A 17,950-nucleotide genomic window follows, 5' to 3' on the forward strand; every position below is an offset into this window, starting at 1 on the left:
GGACTGCAGCCAGACACTGCTGTAAGTTCTTCAGCCCCGCAGAAGTATGCTGGTTGTGGAGGCAATAAATCTAATACCTTTTGTAATTTATACATTCCCATTTTTCAAACTCCTGGTTTGAGACAAAGACTGGCAGTTTTTCTCCGTTATAAAATTATAACAAGCTTTTCAACTACACAGCACTTTTTGCCTGGGATTTCAAAGTTGTTATTCTTAAAGAAAACCAAACCAACAAAAATTACAAATACAAATCCGGAAATACTTATACCAAATCTGTCAGGGTAAATAAATACACAAAGCAACTCTCATCTAAAGAGAAGTAGAGGAACAAGGGGATCAAGAGGAGAAGTACATTCTATGATGTCTTGTATTGAAATACACTATAAATACTTAAAATGCTATTGTGCAAAAAGACAGAGCTTAGGGTTATTAAAGAAATTATTGTAAAATATAATTTCTTAATCAAAATGTTAATGGGCATCAAGCATAAAGTCAAAACCAAATAACTCTGCTTTATATGCCAGTAGGAACTGTTAAGTCTTGAACTCCTATACAGGTATATTTGAGAAAGTAAATCTTTAGTATTTTTAACAACCAAAGCTATGCACTGTGGTTTGCAGAGCAGACACTGGACTCCTTCCAGGAGATGAAAGCACTCCAGGTAGAGCCAGGATGCTAGGAGCAATTATGGCAGACCCAGAGCCTTCCTCTTGTTAGAAGAAAGGGTGGCTTATTAGTTCTGGGCATCTGTCACAACCAGCCAGTGGAAAAGAGGGAGCTGGAGATATTCCAGGTAAGATGTACCAAAAATGATTTGCAAACAAAGCACTCACCGCAACCTAGGGTTTTTTTGTTAGTTTTTGTTTTGGTTTAATTCTAAACAATATCCTCCAGAAATACCAATATCCCAGTTTAGTCTGTACCTACATTGCTGCATGAGCAGGAGTTGGACAGTAACAGTAGAACTTTAAGTGAAAAAAACATTTAAAGTGCAAAGCTTGTAATAAATTAGTAGCTTACACTTGAAACTTCAGGGCCTGGGCAGACACTTAAAAGCCACAAACACAGAGGTGGCCAAACAAACCCAGATTGCTGCAGAGATCCAAAGCCACTACTGAAAGTTCGGGTTTTCATTGCCTTTGCTTGGTGATCAGTTTAGCTTGAAGGGATATCAGCATTAGATGACATTGTGCAGTGAGGTGACTGTAACAGACATAGCTGGTCCTGGGAAGAGCAGGAAAAGCATTATTTTTGTTTTCCACAAGTATTCCACAGGCAGCAGAGCAGGCTTAAGGTTTTAAGCCTATCCTAGCCTGAATGCCTAGGTGCCAAAAGGCAGCTGGGTTCTTTAAAGTCACTGCTTTGCAGTGGGGTTGTTTCTCACTCTTAACAGTGGTACAACTTTACAACGCTGTCTGAGCAGTGTGAGAAGAAAGGAGTAAGTGAAATGAAGGCTTTTACAGTTTCCCAGTAGTGTCTGTCACTCAAAACAGAGCCACTCTTAATCCTAGTTCCAATAAATAGTGGAAACCATTCCCCTGAAATTCATGTTGCAAAGCAGGGTAAAGGGAAGAGTTCAGATGACCGCCTTGCTCCTGGGCCCTGGGGGATGCCAGCAGCTTTAGCAGCCAAGTCAGCTCATTAGAAAAAGGCAGAAACTAGCTCAAAGGTAAACAAGCCTATGAAATAAAGGAGAAATACTCCTCACATGTCCAGATTTTAGTCAGCTCTTTAAAAAGGATGAAATTCAGTGGGACAAGTAAATTTCAGAAGCAGGCTAGCTGACTAGATTTTTTTTTTTTTTTTACTGAAAATTGTTCTCATTTCAGAGGAAAAGGCAGGATAGGACTTTGCATCCCAAATGCAGAACATTTTTTCAAGAGAGGGAATGTATTTCCAGAGTATCCACTGTTAAAGCACAGGCATTGAATCCCTGCTATGTGGGTTAGTGGTTGGAGTAAGAAATTGGAGGTCACAGCTTTGGCTGGCTCTGCCTGCCAGGGGTTCACTTTTATCCACAGTCAAGTTGTTTAGTTGGTCCAAGTTTATATACCTAGACAGTTGGTTTTAATAACACCTATCAAATGGATGCACTCACCCTTATTTAATATTGATAAAATACTTAGTAATTCTGGAGTACCATTCAGCTGAGGGCCATTAGAGAAAAACATTCTTTTTAGAGCCTGAAGAGAATGATATAGGGAACATTTTCTTCTTCCCTTGCTGGTTGAAACTTGGCCCACACCACTGATAAAATCCTGATTTGATGGCTGTTTAGTGTCCTGTGTCAAATAATACATAGTTTTGATTCCATTCCAAGCAAATAAGTGATCATCAGAACTACATTGGGCCACTATTGATGGCATCGATCCTTCTGGAAGCCTCACAAAAAGGATGACTAGACTACGTAATGGAAGAAACATAAAAGTATAAGTGAAGACAAACTATTCAGGGTATCACAGCGTGAAACCATTTTGTGATTACTGAAATGCCAATATGGCAAGCATTCATATAATATTCTGTGCCCTTCAGAAGCACAGGAGGGACATCTTACCATTTTGAAACTCTTGCTAACAGCAATGCTCCATTGAGAGCCTTCTTTCATACCTCCACAGAGGAGAAAACATAAAAAGCTATGTAACTGGGACACACACACACACACACACAAAAAAACCCCAACCCCAAACCAAAACCACACACAAGAGGGACAACTGCTATAATCCATTCTAAACGGATGGGAGGGGGAAAGACAGGAATTTGCTTTCAGTGCCAGGACCAACACAGAAGAAATAGAAGCATACTTCATCTTCTCTCAAGAGCAAGGAGGAAAGCCAGAGGAACAGTCTAGTTCATGCTCTGCTCTCAGGTAGGCTCACCTAGAGAACATCTATGTTGATGTTTTAGTCCAGACGAGGAATATGCTCCTGTTATAAATCTTGCGGCTGTTCTCCCCCTCCCTGTTTTTATTTACATCTCAGAGCACACACAGCATGCTCTAAACACAAATCTGTCCTAAAAAGTGCTCTGACTGGTGAAGGGCATTTGGTCTAGATGGCAAGAGTAGATCTCGCCCTAAGAAGAAAAACCTGAGATGAGTATAGTGTGGATGCCAGGTCCATTGATCCTTCTTTAAAAAAAAATTTAAAAAAAAGAGAAAGCAAAAAGAAAAAAATCACTGCTATCAGGCCACAGTACTCACTAAAGCAGATATAACCCTATATGCTATCCACCACTTGGGTTGGACTGTTACTTCCCCAAATAGACCTTCAAAACAATAAGCACCCAAACTGTTACAGGCCAAGAAAGGGAACAAAGAGTTTACTGATAAGGAAGAATTCAGTAAGGGAAAGTGGATGATTAGAGAAGCAGGTTAAAAAGAACGAGGCCTTTTCCTTAATCTCTGGGAATTACTACAAGCCAAAAATATAAGTTTAAGAAACCCAGGCAGGATATATGACTCTTCCAATTTCTACTGAGTTATGACTGAATAGTTTTCAAGCTTTCAATGGAATATGCAGGTACCACTGAGCCATAATAGTCTGATTAAAAATGCATTATAGATTCCAAGGAGACTAAGCTATATCTCTGGGTAACTCAGTGGAATTTATTAGTCCTTGCAGACTGGCTGCTATTATGATCAAAAGCAATTATTCATGTTAAAAGTGTGACTGTCAGTTTAAAAATGTCCCAATGTAACCCAAGCCTCCTGCTAACATACAGTCTTCAAGCTATCCAGAAAACAGATCTTTAGGGGGTATAGCATGAATTAATTATTTATTGTCCTTCTAGAGCCATTCTTTATGGAAGAATTATAATCACACAGCTACAATGGTGGAGAGAACAAGAGAATCCTTGAAGTGCAGAAACAGTACAAGATAAAGGTATTTTAAAATAGAGAATCAAATCAAATCGGAACCCAGTTCAAACTGCCCAACTACAACTGAAAAAGAATTATTATTTTGAAAGTACTCCCACAAATTGCGCCTCCAGCTGACGCCACAGTTAACCACAAATCAAAACCAAACCACAATGTTTTACTGGGGATATTAGCTGTCACTGCCAGTTCTTCTCAAAAGATTTTTAAGAGAATCATAATTTTGGCAATATTTGCAGCACAGTCATAATTTCAGTTCAAGGGGAAAAGTTTAAAGGAAGTTAAACAAAGATATTATTTCTAATATATTGTTATAGTCTTTACTAAATATAGGTAAGTTTAAGCCAAGTGAAACTTTTTGGTAGCACTCAGTTTGCCAAGGGATGCCTGATATTTTTCTGCTGACACACAAAAAACACAGTACAGATAAGTGGGGGTTTTTTCTAGCTGCACAAATCCTCTTATCTCATCTCAAGACATTTGGCAAGATAGGAAAACAGATGCAGGATACCGACATCTTCATTCAAGTCACTCATGACCTCGAAAGAATCTGACTGAAAAGCATGATCCCTTCTTGTGCTGCGCCTTAGTGTGGATGTTACCATTTGTCATCCCCACTTTGCTGTATTTTGATATAAATATAGTCAAAATACACGTGCTTGCACCAGAGGCAAAATGACGAGCGTGTATAACATTACACCAGTGATGAAGCAGAACACGAATTTTTTTCTGCAGAACCTATGGTTGCTCCAGACCTCTCTGGTTCTCACTAACAAGGAAAAACACCCCGCACCCCTACTTTCAGACCAGAAAAAACAGAATTTGCATCTGTTTCTTTGGAAGTAATCTGTGCTTGACAGTGTCCTAATTCTTAAAACAGTAGATAATAACCCATTTCTAACATTTTAAGCTTTTTTTTTTTTATTAATTCTCCTTTTCTCTGAACCCAAGAAAGGAGAGAGAAACACAGACCATTTAACAGCAGATGAACTCCCACTCACCACCATGTCCTTCATGCAAAATACATTAGTGACTAAGTAAAAACAAGCTGCAGATACAGAGAGAAGGTTCAATAAATTCTTATGTACTAGAAGTGGTAGTAAACAAATTGCATATTCCACACATGTAAAATAAATAAATAAATACTAACTAAAACTTCAATTTTTTTGCTTTTTGGAAAATCTAGCTGGTTTTGGGGACCCAGAGACTCAATGTGTTTGATTTTAATTTAGGTTTTTCTGGGCAAATATAGTCAATGAAGACAGATTATTTTGTATGAGAATTTTCACCAGTTCAAAATGAATTTAACAAAAAATAATAAGTTTGCTCAAGCACTGTTGTATTTCTCCCCAGAACTGGATAAATTTTTGCTGAATAAAATTTTGCTGTAGCATTCATTTATTAAAATCTTTGCTCAGGGATGGGAAAAATATTTTTGGTGAATGCAATACATAACTGTGCCATTGGCAAAGCTGGAATTTGGCAATGGCAGGAACATGCAGTGTCTTTGACATCACCAGTATGGCATTTGTGCTGGTGAGCTGAAGCCAATTTCCTGAAACATGTTCCACCTGGAGGCATAAAAGGCAACCAGTGTAGAGGGAAACCATCACAAAAAGATATAAACTGTGATTTTCTATACTTATCCTTTGCATTTTTCCAGTGCAAAAACGTGCAAGACTGTTTGCTATGGTTTGTAAAGTGAGAATTAGGATTATACTGGGCCATACACCCAATTCTTGATGTCCTTATTTACCTAGCAATTCAGTTCTGACATTTAAGGAGCGACTCTGACAGCATTGATAGGGATGAGTGTTTTTCACTCAGAGGTTTACAGTGACAGGGATATTGTGGCAGAAACAGCAAGGTGGACACATATCAGCTGGAGAACGTGTTTCTGTAGCTACACAGTCACACACATGCTCTGTAGCTGGCCCTGGGCTACAGCTTGGGCTGAGACAAGTGAAAGAAAACAAGGTGCAATCAATATTAAAAGAGGGGAAATAAACTCCACACTTTTTTCACTAGTTCATCAAAAAATATATAATCTCTTCATTGGTTTTTCACATTTCCTAGCAAATATGACATTCCATAAGGCAGAAACACTGGAAAGTTAATTTTGGAGCAATTATACCCTTGCTGGCTTCCTCAGCTTTCATTTTTATTTTTCATTCAACAAGTTATTAGTGTTAATGATACCCCTGGCTAATCCCATCCTCACAGGACCAGGTACATGTTAACACCTTCAAATTAACAGCTATGTTTAAGATAGAGACACTAGTAGGCTTGTTCGGCCCTTTATATGAGAAGAAGCTACTTGCCTCACAAAATGGGAAAGGGTCAGGTCAGTACTTGCAGGCTGGTACCAGTCCTAACTTAGGAGGTTCACTATAAGGGTCTGCAGTAGTGTCTAGACCAACACGGAGAGTAAAAATAAAGTTTCAGGTTAGCAGGCAAGAAAAATTTCCAGAAGAATGGTATGGCTCAAAATATTCCAGTTTTACACCAAAGAGTAGGGTGTATTTTTCCCTAAAGCATGAGTACCTATACCATTCTGGTTCATCTACTTACTGTAATCTCCACTATAACTTCATCTTTCTTATTTAGGATTGTATTGAAAAAACAAAGAAAACATGTCTTGCTAGAAGTTCATGTTTTGTCTTTGGTCAAATTAAACAGGGCTAATGTGAATGTGAATTTGACCAGGGACAAGCAACTCCATATGGAGAACTCTGTTTTTACACAGGCTTTGGAATAGCACTTTTTTTCCCTGTGAATCTTTTCTTTTTCTTAGTGAGTGATTGGACTATAGAGATGGGACTACAGTGCTTTTACTAACAAGACATATATGTGAGAAAGAACGATGTTTGTCAATTCTATTCATTGAGGAGAAAAAACAGCCTGGCTTAAAAACAAAGAGGACAAATTTTAATGTTTTATGTAGGGGTTCTAGTGTTCCATCAGCAGTGCTAATTTATGTAATATCACCATGATTTTTACCTATAATTGATAAATGCACATATATGGAAAGGGTTTTTTTTTACTAGAGTAGCTTAGTCCATATTTATGCCTGTACCAATATCATTGTTCTCATAAAACCATACACCAGAACTGATGTAGTAAAACTGATTCAAAACCTGTACAACCACGTATCTGTTAAAAAAGCTGATGACTTTTAGGCCCTTGATGGGATGGTACTAGGTGACAGCTTCTTCCCATCCAGAGCTGTAAATGGATCAGTACTTACTGTCACCACACTGCCTGCATCAGACAACTCAAACCCAGGTGATACGGAAGACAAGTTCTAGATGACCCTGGAGAATTTCGTAGGTATGTGAGGTGTGCTGACCAAGGCAAGAATTAAGCCCTCATGTGAGACAGAGGTCCAAGTTTCGGGACATGAAAATAAAAATCTCTTGTCTTCAGACATCTGCAGTTCATTCCTTTCATGAAAAGAACTGCCTAAAACCTCCTTGGAGAGTTTCCAATTCTGATATAAATAATGTGTCAGCTCAAAGTAACTAGGAAACAAACTTTCCTGCAACAGGGTTAGTGCTAATTAAGAGAAATGCCCACTCTAGAATCAACATGGCCACTCAGAATGGATAAGATGCATATACTCGTGAACAAAAGAAATATTCATGCTGTTATCCAGCCTAATGGAAAGCGGGAATAAAACACAAAAAGCAAACCCACAGATAATCCTGGGTATGTAAAGAAGGCATTAAGAAGAAATCAGTGAGTGCAATGTTGAAACAGGTGGTAGCGTTATGCTCCGTGACAACCGTGGTGCAAGCAGTTTGCCATATCATGAATAAAATACTGCTTCCATACCTGAGCTCACTTAAGGACAATTGATACTTCCACAAAAAGTAGTCAAATCCCCCATTAATCAAAAGCTAATTTTAGATACAATCCCAGCTTCCAATCCCACTGCAGCCACTCTGTTCACAGGTCCCACCAGTCCCCTCTCATCCTCTTCATCTCCTATTAAGCACTATGACCTGTGCCATCCACTAATCATCGTTTCATTTATCTTTATCTCCATTGTTCTCTTCTGTCTCCTGCAATTGCTCTAACCATTATTTTCTCAAAGCCTTGTTCTACCTCAGCAAGCAAACTCAGAGAGTTTAGAATTATTGGAAGAAAGAATCTGGTGGAGCTCCCAGGGAAGCACAGAGAAGTGGCATCTTTCATGCAATTACTCAGCAATGCACTGACATCTTAACATAGAGAACACAGGGAGGCCCCAAGACTCAAAGTCATAAACTGGCCAGGTGCAAAACCTGTGTGCTCCAAGAAGATCTGTTACACCAGTTACCCACTTGGTGGTTTGAGAGAGTCCTGCAGGAATTGTGCTTCACACAGCACCCACAGCAAATCATTACTGTGTATGGTATAGATTTACCAAATGAATGAGCTATAAATTCATATTCCTCCATTTCCAGAACTTTCTATGTCAAAGCTGTAGGAGGAATTGTAGCTTAGAGGAAGAAAACAGGAATTTTGACTGTTGTACTCGAGCACTAGGTTTCAGGTGAGCCTTTAGACAGGTGCAAAAATATGTGGTGCAACATACCCAAGCACACGCATTTTGTAGACTTGCTTTCACAAACTTTGGTTTATGCTATGTTTCATTGCTGGCAGCAGAACTGTTGTTCCTACATAGCAAGCACAAGTGGCTGTAACATCCATAAGTCAGAAATGCCACATGCAGATGTACTTTTACCGTTTAACAACTCTGCTGAAATGCCTTCTCGTAATTCGAAGAGTGCTTACACTCTGTTTCCACTGCATAGCTAAATTATTTCATAATAAGATAAGAATCTCTGCTGCACCATATGAAAAAAATTTGCTTGGAATGTTCCAGCTACACTGCAGCTGAATGGCCTGTTGCATTACATATATCCTGATTACAGGAACCGGAGAACCCAGCGGTGGGTTCAATTTACCTGGTTTCTCTAGTCTTATTAGCAGGTTGGGGTATTCATTCTGTTTTCCTTTTGGAGCCCCATCTAATCTAGAAGCAGACTGAGGTGACAGCAATTCAGACCATGATCTCTAAAAGCATGAGCATCCAGGATATTTGCTATTAGGCCACATTAGTTTTTAAAATATGGAGTACCATTAAAAATAAAAAATAAAATTAAAAAAAAAATCACATATGGAGAACAGTGCAGTTTAAAGGCTGACATCATCTAAAGGTACGAATACTGAAAGCAGGAACGTGACTACAATAGGCTAACAAAACAACAAGTCCTGGCCAGAAATGGAAAGTGATGTTCCCTGCTCTTGCAAAGATGCCTTGGGAAGAGAGCAGCCACAAGAAGTCCAGCTCACTAAAGGGAACAGGCTGAGCGAGCAGTTCTAAGGTAATTTTGAATAAATTACACGGTCACCCACTACTTAGGGAATAGGGCTGAATGAGCTGGATCCTATCTCTGTGTTTGCCTTTGACCTGTATCAAGACTTCCTTTTTACAAGTCACTTAGGCCATTTAGATCATTTAAAGTTTCATGTTACAGTTCCAGTTGTTTTTTACTTCATTAGCACCACTCATGGGTAAAACCAGTTTTTACCCATGGGTAAAAGTCATGGGTAAATGTTTCACCAGTGTAAGGCTGATGCATAGTCCATATAGTTGATGTCACTTATACGTCACCCCAACATAATCAATAGGAACTATGTGCATGTCCTGAAGACATCTTGCAGCCATTGGATAGTTTTGTCTCAAATATTTCAGAGGACTACAGACACAATTGACCTTGACAACTTTTTTTTCCTCTACTGTGATGCATCTGCTAAATGGATCATTAGCACCAACCTACTCCTCACTAATCTATGACTTCTAGAGGTGAAGAAAGAGGGGACTTACAATGAAAAAAAACACTACCTTGAACATAACTGGACTGTAGCAAATGTGGTAGCAGCATTTTGCTAAACGAAGAGCAGTATTAAGTCCAGAAAGAGAGGAGAACTGCCTAGAAACTGTTTTCCAGAAGAAACTCCAGTAGAAGACTAGGATGACAACTGAATCTTTAAGTGTGAGTGCTCTTTGGTTAAGCTTTTAATAGTGGAGGCATTTGCAGCCTTTCCCTATCTTGATACGCTAAATAAAGTGTCTATTCAATTCACTTATTCCTGTACATGGTTACCAGAAGCCACCAGGGCTACTATCAAGGGAAAATTACAGCCAAAAAACTTTCAACATTCAAATGCATCTGATAGAACGCGTGGTGTCCCTAACATCACAGGGGGTTGCTGTACCTCTGAATGCAGCTGCTGTAATAAATGCACTCCAACTCTGCCTTCCCTTGCCCCATTGCTGCCTAACTAAAAGCAATCAAACCAACCAACCAACTACATACAATGAGGACTACATTCAGTTTCCAAAAAAAGTATCAAAATATACCAAAACCTCTTAATCCAAAACATTGCATCACCTCAGCCACTCTCTATTTTGATTGCTATTACTACAAGGACCCTGTTACGTTATCTTTCCTGCTTGTTCAGAACTCCCATTTGCTTCACAGCATGTTGCTAAACAGAGTCAACAGTGGAGCTGTCAAATAAAAATACATGTATTTTATTTTAATTTATCAAGTAAAAGAGGGAAGTGATAAGAATAGAAATTGTGTTTAAGGAAGGAATTAGCATGCCTACAAAAAACTCAACAACAAAACAAAGAGCTTCAGCCTAGTTCCCCCTCCTAGACTTTCTACCATATACTGACTTTACTATCACCATCTGCCAGAAAGGCAAGCTCCTCAGATGTGACCTGTATTTCTTGTTCTTTTTCCATTTACCAGCAAATCCTGGAAAATCCTCCTCCACTATTTATTAAGTCACTAAACCTCATTCACCTTTTTGCTTCTTTAAAACACTATGTAACTGTTTGAGTTTCGGATGCAATTTGATTTAATTCTTCTGTTATTATGATCTATGCTATGGACAGTTACAGAGTTACAGAGACCCTTTACACTGGCATAGTTTGCTCCTCCTCGTGCTGATATGCATGCACATCTTTAGATGTGCTCCAAAGAGCTTGTAAACCAAGATAGCTTATAAATGAGCAAACTGCAATAATGTTGCCAGGACTTTGTAATTAAAAAAACCCAAACAAACCAACAAACCAAAACACACCAAAAACTATTAGCACCACTAGAGGAGTTTAGTTTGACTCAGCTGTTCCAAACTTTACCTGGCCTTGCAGTTCTGGAAAGTTACAATCTTCACCTTCACTTACGTTCCTGCAGGCAGATAGCTGTGCTGCCTTAACTACCTGCTCTCAAAAGTAAAACGCATCCATCTTAGGTGTTCGCAGCTGACAATTTAATAGCATTTTCTACTGCGCGTATGCTGACCTGCATTTTCTATTGCTTGTAACCATGCCTTTTCAGAACAGCGATTTTTCTTCAATCTTAGCAGAGACATATGGCTCATTACAGCAAACATAGATGCTAACTTTGATGTTTCAAAGTTCAGATTTTTTTTCCTGTTTTCTAGGTAAAGAAGGCATTTTTTTTTCAAGACCATACTGGGAAGACACATTAATTTTTACCCTCCTGTCACTCAGGAAGGAGCACAAGGAGCTTTGCTCGAGTTTTTAAGTTACCTCCTGGGAGTTCCTTTGGTTTTAAAAAGAAAACTCCTAGTTTGATTGCTACAGTGTTTGTACCAAAGCAAGAAATAGCTGCCCTGCTCCACTCCACTCATTGCACAGAAGGCAGCAGGGAACAGTTTACAAACTGTAATTACCAGCTTACCCACTCAGGCTCCATCCTAAAAGGAGAATCATTCATCATCCTCTTTTGTGCTACCGACTCCTTAAAAGGCCTACTCAGCTTTAACTCCAGTGTATCCCACCGCAGCCAGGCTCCCCAAGAGCCTGTGCCAGGGCTACCTCGATGGATTTCAAAGGGAACATCGCGCCGCTTGCCTGCCTTATTTGGGAAACCCTAACTCTGCAAGGCTTGGCACAACCTCAGTGACCGAGCAAGCCTTCGTGAACCTGGAGCTCCGACAGAGATTTAATGAGAAGGAACCTCAGATTACGATGAGCTCCTAGCACCGGCAAGAAACAGAAACGAGAGTGGAAAGGGAGGCCGGGCGGCAGAGATACGAGCGAAACTTGCAAAGTTAAAAACAACCCCGAAACGGCCCGGCGAGGAGCCCTCGGAAGGGCTCTGCGCGTGTTTGGCGTAAAAATCTTCAGGAAGGAGGAAAAGGAAGGCCGGGGAGCGAGCGAGCGAGCCAGCCAGCCAGCCAGCCAGCCAGCCGGCCGGCGCAAACCAGGCGGGCAAGTCGCCAGCGGCCGGGGGACACCCCCGGCCAGCGGCCTGGGGACCTCCGCCGGTACACACGTACACACACACACACACACACTTACATATACTCACTCGCGCACACACACACACGCGGGCGGGCGGGGGGCGGAGCGGCGCCGGGACGCCCGTGCATCCAGCAAGCGCCGCCGCCGCCCGCCCCCCGCACCCCCGCGGCGGGCGGGAGGCCTATGGGGGCGCGGCGCCGCTGCCGGAGCGCCGGCAGCCCCTCCCCGCCGCTGCCTGCGGGAGTGGGAATAAAGACAGATAGCGGGGCAGGCACCGGCCGGCCGGGCGGGGAGGGAGAGCGCAGAAAGTTTCCTGCGGAGCCCGCGGGCGGCGGCACAACAGCAGCGATGCCCGTGCTGCGCGGAGCGCTGGGGCTGGGCGGGCGCCGCCGGCCTTAGGGGGAGCGAGAGCGGCGCGGGGCCCGGCAGCGAGCCCCCGGCCCGTCCTCTCCTCTTCTCCGGGCGGCGAGGAGGAAGCACCCCGGGCAGGGACGGGAAAGCGGCGCCGGCCGGAGCGCGGGGAGAGGGAGCGGCACCGCGGGGACAGCCGCCGCCGGCAGAGCCCGGGGGGAAAGATGAGCTTGTTGTCAGCCATCGACACCAGCGCCGCGTCCGTCTACCAGCCCGCCCAGCTCCTCAACTGGGTCTATCTCTCGCTGCAAGACACGCACCAGGCCAGCGCCTTCGATGCCTTCAGACCCGAGCCCTCCTCGTCCCAGCACCCCGACCTCGGCTACACCAAGAGCACCCCGGAGCTGGGTTCCTCGCTCAGCTCCAGCTATCTCAACAGCTTCTTCCAGCTCCAGCGCAGCGAGGTGAGTCCGCGCCGCCGTCCGGCGCGCTGCCCCCGGCCCGCTGTCCCTGCCCCCCCCCCCCCCCCCCCCCGCCGGGCCACAGACCGCCATGATGCCTCGGCAGCCTCCCCCCTCCCCGAGCCCGCCGGCGGGACGGGGCAGCCCCGCTACCCGCCCCGCACGGCTGGGGAGGCTCGGCCGGCCGCGCAGGCTCCGACCCCGGCCCCTTCCCGCCCCGAGCCTTCCGCCCCGCCGGAGCGTGCTCCCTGGCTCCCGGCCCCTCGGCGCTGGCGGCGGCGCCCGTCCCGCGAACGGGCCGGCGGCCGGGCCGGGGCGAGGCGCCGCCGCCGGAGCGGCATTGGCGAAGCCGCCCGCCGCCGCCTCCCGGGAGCGGCGAGGGGCGACCGTGTTGACAGTCTGGTAAATGGTTACACCGATTTCCTTTGCGCAGCCGGGACGGTGCCAGAAGTACGGGGCGGGGGACACGGACGGACACAAAGTGTGCTACGTCCGTAGTAACATGCAAAAATCCCCCCCCCCCCTTTTTTTTTTCCTTTTCTTTAAAGTGATACTTACAAAGCTTGATACAAAAAATATGTATAGCTTAAGAGAGATCAGAGGCCGGCATTATTTGAAAGGAAGAGGTATCAAGAGGAATGTGACAAAAACAGAGTGAAAAAACTTTTGCGCACATTTCATAACGCAAGAACAAGACTAAATGAAACCCGAGGGAAGGAAGCTAAAAAACTAGGCTATGCAAAGACAATTCACTGTGGAACTCTCTGTCACAGGAAGTTGTTGAGGTCAAGCACTTCTGCATTGGAGGGACTTCACATGCATGGAGATAGTGCAAAGTGGCACCTCGTACACCACAGCTCACCCCCTCTCCGGAAAAGACCCAACAATGGTTTCACTCCCTACCGTGGGGCTCTTGCCGGAGGTATTAAACGGTGGCTCTGTGTAACGAGGGTTAGATGGACTATGCATCTGACCCGCTCCAGTGCTTCTTACAGAATGACATTTCAGAGTCCTCCCAGCACCATTTACATTAAAGCATAGGTTTAAAAAGTGTTCTCTGTCAAAACACACATTTCTGTTCTGTCAGCAAAGGTATGGGGTTGTTAATTAAAACCAAATCAAATTCCCCAACTACTCTGCTGTTATAGCTGTTAGCAGTTAAGAGCTGGAGTTATAGATACACATTCTTTTTTTCCTTAATTAGAAATTCTTTCTTCCTTAAGAATTTCACAAAGCACATCCAGTCTCAAAACAGATGCTATTTTTGAAAGTATATAGTCCAAAATCCATTCAGTCTGATGCACCTAGCCTTATCAAGCAGAACATAACATACCCAGTTTAAAAATACGCAGACTTAACAAGCACACTGATTTTGCTAAAGGACCAACAGACAGTGGAATTTAAACTTCCAGCTACCTACCTGTTGATTACAGATTGTAGATTTTGCCCCTCTCTGCTTGGCTTACAAGCTTTGTGGTGCCCAAGCAGCGATAAGACTCCAGGGGTTTGGCCTACATGGACTCTCTCCAGACTGGGACTCCGTTCAGGTCTGTGTTTGTTCAAGTCAGGATACATTCTGCTCACAGCGGGTCTTTTTTCTTCTTGGGAGAAAAAGGAAAAAACAAGTAAATGGAGGCTGCATCCAGGAAGCCTTTGAAACAGTCTCTGGGAAACCGTTTTCTTTTCCTTAAAGTTTCCCCCGAGTTCATTTTCTGCTTCTACTATACTGTTTGCAAGTAGGGGCTAATCCTTTTGTCACACTCTTTCCCTTTCCACTTGGCTCACATTTCTTTCCTTCCCCCCCCCCCCCCCCCCCCAAACTGTTTTCTCCTTTCTTCTGGAGAATCATTTCCCCAGTATGCCAGGCATTCCCCAGGCCCCTGCTGCAGCCGCAGCTCTGAGCAGTCAGCACCTTCAAAGCCTCCCCCTGGCCGCGCTGCTTTCGGTCACCTTAGCTGTGTTTCTGCATGGATTCCTATCATCCATGAGCTGTATTCTGCTCCTTTTAACCTCATTACAGTTTCCTGAGGCACATGAATGACAACAACTGAGAATGCCTGTAGAAAGCCTAGAGCATTCACCGTTCAGGAAATAAGGAGCCATTTCATTCTATACAGATATTGTAATATTTTTAGAAGATCAAGCATGTTAGTTTGTTCCAGTTCATTTTCCAGGCTGTGACAACAGTAGCATTCATTGTGCGGCTGATAGAGACTCTTCTATGTTTCCAATCTTTACCTGAACTACATGTCAGTACAGGGTAACCTGAAAAGAGGGAAGGGGTCACAGCCATCTCATACGGCATGGGAATGCATCTGCCCTGCTGGATATACCTGGAAGAAAGCAGGGAATCCGTTAGTTCCCCAGGCTAATGCTGCCTGCTTATACAGCAGCTTTCATTGAAAGGTTTAGAAGGTGCTAGAGATACTGTTGCTCAAAAAAAGTTCTGTCGATATGTTAGATGCTCCGTTCTTTCCAGAAACTGGAAACTAGGCTGCTTTTTTGGCAGGAGTTACCCGAGAGTTTCCTACAATGTCATGCTCTTAATTCTTGAGATTCTAACATCTGTTTATTTGCAGATGCCATTGGGTATACAGTATGTATTTCAACTGCGTAAAATTATTTTGGGGAGCATTAGTACTGTATGCTGCTTTTGCATCAAGTGGTCTTACACTATCTTTAGAACAACACATAGCTTTCCACAGTTAAACTGTTGACTGTTTTCTACACAGTGCTTGCTTTGGTTGGCATTTTTTTTCCTCCCAGTTTTGTCCTGGCTTGGCTTAGCCTGGAGCAGAGCTGCGACAATGATTGACGCATAGCTGTACACAATATTTGGAAAGTGACCTAATGAGGGGCCAAAATAGCAACAGATTGAGAAACGATAGGATCATAGGGTGTAAAATAGTCACGCGTCCTGTATGTTGCCTTGCAATTGAAAATTTCTGGAGGAGAATGCTTGGAGTAAGAGACAGCACTTGTGAAAAGTTGCTATTATACAGGGTTTGCAAGTCTGCATGGCAGTGCCTGTGTATGTGACTTGCATGCTGACCAAAGGAACAGGACAGGAAAAAAAAATAAAAGTGCAAGCACCCACAGAGTAGTCTTGCACTTCACCAAGATTTTTGTCCTCCAGACTTTTTCCACTACAATGGACGCCTTCTAAATAAACATGATGAACACAGCTGTTTGGTGCATAAAAGCCCATTGTACCAGGAAAAAAAAGCAATAATAAAGGTTTAAACAGTAAAGCGACAATGAATGTTTTGTTCCATACGCAAGACTCATTTTGCAAAACAGACCTGCTTTAAATAAAACTTTACTGCAGCGTTTATTGTCCTAGATATGAAACGAAAGCATGTTAGAACATTAAGATGCATTAAATTGGCTATTGAACTGAGCTCCACCCTCATTATAACACCATCCATCAGAGCCAAGTATTTGAGGTTTTGTTGTGGGGCTGGTTACATGGGATTTAATGTGTTTGAGACACAGCCAGGTAACTGTGGCTTTGTGTCACTGAGTGGTATAATTGAGAAACCTAGAAAAAGGGTGTAAAAGAGTCATATGGTATTTTTCTATACTCACAGTAGGCATCCTACCAGATCAATGCTGACTTCGGTCAAGAAGAGTCAGCAACCGGTAACTAGAAATTACCATATTACAATCATCAAACTTGTTTCTTTGAACGTAGAGTGCTAATTCCAGCGCAAGCCAATATTTACACATGAGAAGGAGCCTGTGTCCTAATGAATTCTTTGCCCATGTGCAATACTCCGCGTGTCTTTCCAAGAGGGGAATTCCTTCCAGAAACCTCTATGGCAGCCACTTTCCGGACCTAAACCAGATCTTATTTAAGCACAAATAACTGCATGTACTAGCTTAGAAAATAATCACTCTTTCCAAAAAGTAGTTAATGTTTCTGACTCAGGGACTTCCAGATCCAATCCTTATAGGCAAGAGAGGGCCTAATTGGGAATGAGAGAACATGAGCTAGTTCATTTTGTTACAGTAAGGTGCAGGTCACTTACTCGGAAAGGAAAATTTGTGGAATTAAAGAGCAGTTGAGAGAGTGTACTGTGGAAAATAACATTCAAACCCCTGTGAAACAGAATCAGGTCTGCAGCACTGGGGTAGATACTGCTTATCAGGCAGCTTCCCAAAGAAGAAAAGTTAGCATGACAGTGACATTCATATATTAACAACAGCAACAAAATCCCATGAAACACTGTCAAGAACAAAAATGTATGGAAGGAAGTTGGCATTTCTACAGAAAATACTTTTTATATCAGACAAACTTGTTTTCCATCTGTCTTTCATAGAATTAGAGGAATACTCACTAGCCTGACACTTGATAAGAAGGATCTGTTATTTAGCCTAGATGAATTAATTTGGCGGATGATTATAAGATTAAAAAATTCACCATTCTCATAGTATCAGAAGAAAACAGGGATTGCCATACAAGATCAGACCATTGACCCACTAAATTAAGTGTCATATCTCTGTGAACAGCCATGATTAAAAGAGAGAACATAACACCTTGTAAGGGGCTGCTCACAACCAGTACGGTCTGAGGGCAAGTACAACAGAGATGCAGATTAGCAGAACTTGCCACGTGCTCCAAAACATTTTCAATTCCCTTAAATTTGTGGAATATTAGTAGTTACTCTAACACAGAGTGTATTTCTGATCTACAGAGTGCTTAATGTGCACAGCACTGCAGTCAGGACTTCTTGCTTCTCACTTGCAGAATAAACCACCATAGTATTATCTCCTCTTATTTAAGCATAGTTATTGACAGTCAGAGTAGTACAGTGTACAGGTTGCCTGCAGTACATGAAAGTATCCTTTAATAATAGCAATTATTATTTGATTTATTTCCTCATCTTCATTTTTCTCACTATTCTTCATATAAGTACCAACATTTCAGTG

At 42.7% G+C, this 17,950-nt stretch overlaps 1 protein-coding gene across 1 annotated transcript in view; it reads left to right on the forward strand.

Moving 5' to 3' along the window:
* The first annotated feature begins 12,457 nt into the window (after positions 1-12,457).
* Positions 12,458-17,950, forward strand: part of ZCCHC24 (zinc finger CCHC-type containing 24) — a 124,088-nt gene continuing 118,595 nt past the window's right edge. Inside the window, exon 1 of the mRNA XM_052798682.1 lies at positions 12,458-13,021. Coding sequence (XP_052654642.1) covers positions 12,782-13,021 — 240 coding nt within the window. The 5' untranslated portion in view covers positions 12,458-12,781. The remainder of the gene's footprint in view (positions 13,022-17,950) is intronic.

Source organism: Harpia harpyja, chromosome 10 (genome assembly GCF_026419915.1).
Source record: "Harpia harpyja isolate bHarHar1 chromosome 10, bHarHar1 primary haplotype, whole genome shotgun sequence".
NCBI classification, from domain to species: Eukaryota; Metazoa; Chordata; class Aves; order Accipitriformes; family Accipitridae; genus Harpia; species Harpia harpyja.